Source organism: Saccostrea cucullata, unplaced genomic scaffold, assembly GCF_032062105.1.
Source record: "Saccostrea cucullata isolate Sc308-1 unplaced genomic scaffold, CSIRO_AGI_Scuc_v1 ctg13991, whole genome shotgun sequence".
In the NCBI taxonomy this organism is placed as follows: domain Eukaryota; kingdom Metazoa; phylum Mollusca; class Bivalvia; order Ostreida; family Ostreidae; genus Saccostrea; species Saccostrea cuccullata.
The window spans coordinates 10,744-16,142 of NW_026919643.1; the positions used below are offsets into that span (position 1 = coordinate 10,744).

The following is a 5,399-nucleotide window of genomic DNA, read 5'->3' on the forward strand; positions in this document are numbered from 1 at the left end:
GAAGTTATTTCTATAAGCCTTCTTTTTAAAAATCAGGACCAGGCTATAGTAAGATTAAAAAAAATATCAGAATCATTCATTTAGCAAGATAGCAATGTCCTTAACAGAATCCATGCAGTAATTTACACCCAGAAAGGAAGAAAATATGTAATATTCTCTTTAGTTTGTTATAAATACGTAATATTTGACTGCTGTCAGCTGATTCATTTTTCAATATCAATAATCAGTTTATTAAAAAATGCATTAGTAATGCATGAATAATGACCAGTGATTTTATTTTGAAGTTAACATAAAACAAAGATCAAAGTGTGCATCTGATTCAGTTTTTATCAACTGATAAAAGCATATGAATTTGTTTTATGATAAAGCCACATCACCTGACTGAACTTGTTTGAATTGATTTAACCATAATGCATGGGTTTACAAGCACTTTTCTGGTATTTCTGTGCACATTTTTGAAAGCAGATAGTTTGTTATTCCACGGACAAACCAACACTACCTCAGCACCTAATGGACATTCTGATCCTGATGCATACAAACAACTTCAACAAATTCTTCATTTGGAGACAGTGTTAAATTCTGTAATAATGGATCAAAAACAACAAATTTTAAAAAATCGGCAATTTGAACAACAGCAAAAATTATTAGAGGAAGAGATTCAGATTTTGAAGCAATGGAATCAAACAGCCCAAATGAAGATATCATTTTTAGAAAACGAAAACAAAATTTTGAAGGAAAGGCAAGACAATTTGAATTCTTCATCCACTTCACCTCAAGATAATTTGTCATCAGAAGACTTAAAAAGGATGGAGAACATCTTAGCTACCAAAATAGAGCAGAGAGTTAAAGACCGTGAAGAAAAAATGATGAAGAATATGTCTGCCACAATCAAGGGCCTGGAACTCCGAGACCGGTATTTATCACTCTCTCTGTTGGATGTACACAGCAACATGTCAATTCTTGATCACACTCTTTCTAAGCTCAAGCAACAGCAGGAGACAAATGGAGGGCAACAGAATATGACAATACAAAACTTATCACTTTCTCTGTTGGATGTACACAGCAACATGACGTCACTCAACCACACTCTTTCCAAGTTCATGAAACAACAGAGGACAAACGAAGAGCAACAGAATATGACAATACAACACTTGTCACTTTCTCTTCTGGATGTACACAACAACACAGCAAGATTATCGGCTTCTCTTTCTAATTTGGACATGCAAATGAAGAGAGAGATCCAAACACTAACAAATTCACAGCAAAATGGCATTTCAAAACTGAACAATACAATTATTCATCTTAAGAATCGTATGTATACTTATGCTTTGCTTTGGGTTTTTTCTTCTTTAATTGTTCAAAAAGAACAAAAGCTGTAGTTATAAAAAAGCAATTTTCAATTATTTTGAAGGTTGGGTCCTTTGATTTTCATGACGGGTGCACACTTCACATTTTGGAGACGTTTCTTTGAATGATATTGTATTCTAAATTAAAGTTGACACCCTGAGGGACAGTTTAAAGTTTTAAATGAGATTAATTCCATATAAAAACCATAATGCTGCAGTTTCTGCAGCTAGGGGCCTAACAATTTTTTTCCAGTCGGATTATTGATTTTCATGTTGGTGAATAACAGATTACCGGGTATTTATTTCCAATAAGATCAAGGACAAATTATTTTTTCTTCTCCACTGTAAACAGTCTGACAAGCCAAAAAAAATAAAATCTAAAACTCTTAATCCAAGGGGCGGGTGGATGGGTTGTAATAGCACAGATCAGGGTCAGATTATTTATTTTCTGCCCAATTACAGACAGACTACTGTAAACCAATTTTTATTCGCGAAGACTATATTTCGCGATTTACCAGGGATAGATTAGTTCGCGACGATTTATTTTCGCGATCAAGCCTTTTCCAATCTGTTGTGAATAGACATATACACTTTAAGGACCGGTTTGCGGAGAAATATTCGCGGTCACGAGGCTCTCGTGAACGTCGCGAATATTTCTCGCACGCGAATAAAAGTTGGTTTACAGAATTTATTTTCTACCCAATCACAGACAGATTATTATTAATTTTCAAGGACATATTTTTTTATTTCAAAATCTGCCAGCCCCCCCCCCCCTCTTCAGAATCAAATTGTCATCCCCTTATCTGCCCAGAGGGGTATGTGTGTTCAAGCGAGAAGTGATTTTCTGCCTTAAATTCACAGGTTTGTGACAACATTTGTGTGCAGTAAATAAACAAATCAGCATGCGCTAATCGAAATAAACAAGTTACTTAATCTTGCTTCTGTTTGGCAAATTTACCGTTTTTATTTTCGGCAAGTGAAAGATAAAGGGCATGTCGATGAAAATGAAGGCCATGATGCCGTGCCATGATATGTTTGTCTTAAAAAAAGATTAATACTTGATTGTTCAAATTTAATGCTCATAAACTGATATTCATTTCTAAAACATGAAATTTAAGCCACTAAACTTATCATCTTACTTATTCAAACATAGTTGTTATTTTCATAATATTTAATTGAAAAAAGTTGGCTTTTAGGCTTCCATTTATGCTTACAGTCGAAAATGATCGAAAACTTACATGTATCTTTGAATTTAATAAGAGTGCTTTTAGTAATGTTAATCTAAACAAAAACGTCTTACATCAATATCAAATAGACTGTACACAGTATGTTTGATGAAAACCACATGGGGGTGAATTTATTCAAGGCAAAAAGGAAATTTGGAGGAAATCACCAATCATGGACATCCAGATAATCAGAACTCAGGCTAAGATAAACTGTGATGAAGGTCATTACATTAGCATTTTGAATAGGTGCTTCCACCAAAAAATAATAGCTCTACATCAATTCGATCGCTTCATTCATTAATACATGTAACCATCAAGTAATCAATGTGTATATGTTTACATGTTAGTGCATTAAAAAAACTTTTTTTACACTTCTGCATGACGACAAAATTGAAATTAATGTTCTGTTTACATGGAGAGTTTAAAATAAATTAAACGTAAGTTACTGCGAATTAAAATTTGAAATACATTCACAATGAGAATTTAATGCAAATAAGTTTAACTTGTATTAATTTACTGTGCATTAAATTACTTTGCAATAGCTCTATATGAAACGTAAGCGAAGCTAATTTGAATTAAATTTTGATCATGCATAAGGCCCGAATTAAGTCACAGGCCACATAGCGATAGTAAGATTTAGGTATCTGTGCTATTTTTGGTTAATTAACAAAGGAAAATCACTAAATTGTATACAATCACTATATATGGTTATTATGTCAGATGGATCTGCTTAGCACAATAAAATGAATTACAAATGATGTCACAATAGCCTTACTATAGAAATGAATTTTCAATTCGCAGTACCAGGTAGTTTACTTTGCATTAGCTGTTATATGAATGGAAATTAATTCGCATTAGTTTACTTCACAATAATTTACTGCAAATTAAACTCTCCATGTGAACAGGACATAATAAATCAATGCACAATAAATGCAAGGCATTAATGAAAGATATTTTATTAATTTGCAAAATCCACCGAGAGAATTTATACAAGGAAACTAATTTAATTAAACTAGACACAGCTTTCTCTGTTATGCAATTTCAATGTACCAAATCATGAATAGAACTGTATTCTATAGTCTGGTGTATATTTTTAGGTGCTCAATCCAATGTGGCTTTTACATCTGGAATCGTAGGAGAGTATGATAAGCAACATACATATAAAGGTACAGTTAAATTCCCAGAAGTCATTTAACAGGTGGGAGGAGGATATAAACCTACAACAGGAATATTCACCGCCCCGAAGGCTGGACTGTATCTTATTTTCTGTACTAATGTGGCAGCATATCATGAAACCTTTTGGACAAAAATAATGATTAATCGTTCAGTAAAGGCTGGAGTCATGGCTTGGAATTCATTATCTGTTAATGTCCACATATCAGCCTCCAACCTTGTTGTCCACCAGTTACAGGTGGGGGACAGAGTCTGGATACAAGTTCATGGTGGTACTCATCTGTACTCATTTATTCCAGATACAACCTTTTCTGTCATCATGATCAATGGATCAGATTAATACTACATGTACCTTGTTATTGGATACTTTCATTGTTATATAAATTTGAACACGTACATTTTTCACACTTACTCCATGCAGAGAAGAAAAAATATCTTGCTCATAATACTCAAATTAACAATTAAAGAAAACATGATCTCAGAATGAAAAATAGTCTGACAGTATATCATACTGAATCTTCTCATATAAGGATAATAATGAATATTTATATTATTATTAAATATTTATCAGTTAAAGACAGTTTATCATATGCATTACAATGTAAAATGATTGGAATGAATGGTACCATGGTGTTCATATGATGTTTAGAAGCTGGTATAACTGTAACTCAGTCCGACATAGAAATTAACTTGTATGCCTGTTGTCCTTTCATTTGTTCTTTCCTCATCCTGATAGATTGCCTCTACATAGGCTTTGATGTGTTTGATCACTGATGCATACAATTTCACAGGAAACCTTAGATCTGTGGTTCCAATGTCCTCCAGGGGAAATTATACAGAAATCAACAAGTACACATGCATACAATTTCTAAAAAAAAAAATAAAAACAATAACTTTGAAGATTTATGGATATGATAAATATTATTAAGATAAACATCAACATTATAAGATTATTTTTCAATATAAAATAGCATGAGTTCATAAGAGAAGGGGAATCGGAAACTGTTACAAAAGATAGACAACAAAAACAAATATTTTTTCTGCCCATTATATTGAGAGAAATACAGTGATTTTGGAATACTTGAGTAGAAGTTATTTCTTTAAAGATAAATATTCACTACATCTCCTTCAACATCAATCCTACAAACTAGTCAATATCAACTTTATACTGTATACATGTCTTACTAATATACATAATTTATTATAGCTAATAAATAGTCTCTAATAAAATACTACCAAAAATCTAGAGAATTTTAACCTTCAATATCTTGACTTTTTATTGAACGCTAACTTTGTATTACGAATATGAGTATGCCCGAAACATTCCGAATACGAGCGTTCAATATCGAACGCCCCGTTGTAAACAAAAAAAGTCGTCTGGTCAAATTCTCAGAGCTAAATTAAAGAAAGGAAATGGCATCCAGGTAAGATGTATTTATTTTTCACACAAAAATGAAATTATTTATTAAAATATAGTACGTATTCAAGACCTATTAAAACCTAAGTAAGCAAATCATATCGCTCGGTAGGGTCATCGGAATGATGCAATATTGAACGCTAACAGGACAGACGTCAATTTGAATACCGATACTAAAAAATCATTAATTTGAAGGTTTTTTAAGTTTGAATAATTATTATAAATTATGTGGAAATG

The 5,399-nt window shown here is 32.4% G+C and overlaps 1 protein-coding gene across 1 annotated transcript; it reads left to right on the forward strand.

Moving 5' to 3' along the window:
• The first annotated feature begins 410 nt into the window (after positions 1 to 410).
• LOC134235403 (uncharacterized) lies at positions 411 to 4,085 on the forward strand. The gene is made up of 3 exons (XM_062717536.1): positions 411 to 1,311; positions 3,670 to 3,738; positions 3,901 to 4,085. Exons 1-3 carry the CDS (start codon positions 411 to 413, stop codon positions 4,083 to 4,085), a joined length of 1,155 nt encoding a protein of 384 aa, XP_062573520.1.
• Positions 4,086 to 5,399: the final 1,314 nt, after the last annotated feature.

Excerpts from the sequence above, each read along its gene's own strand:
- LOC134235403 (XM_062717536.1), top strand. The coding sequence starts at position 411 with ATGCATGGGTTTACAAGCACTTTTCTGGTATTTCTGTGCACATTTTTG. Across the intron at positions 1,312-3,669 it reads AATTATTCATCTTAAGAATC|GTGCTCAATCCAATGTGGCT; the intron begins GTATGTATACTT and ends GTATATTTTTAG. Across the intron at positions 3,739-3,900 it reads TAAGCAACATACATATAAAG|TAAAGGCTGGAGTCATGGCT; the intron begins GTACAGTTAAAT and ends TTAATCGTTCAG.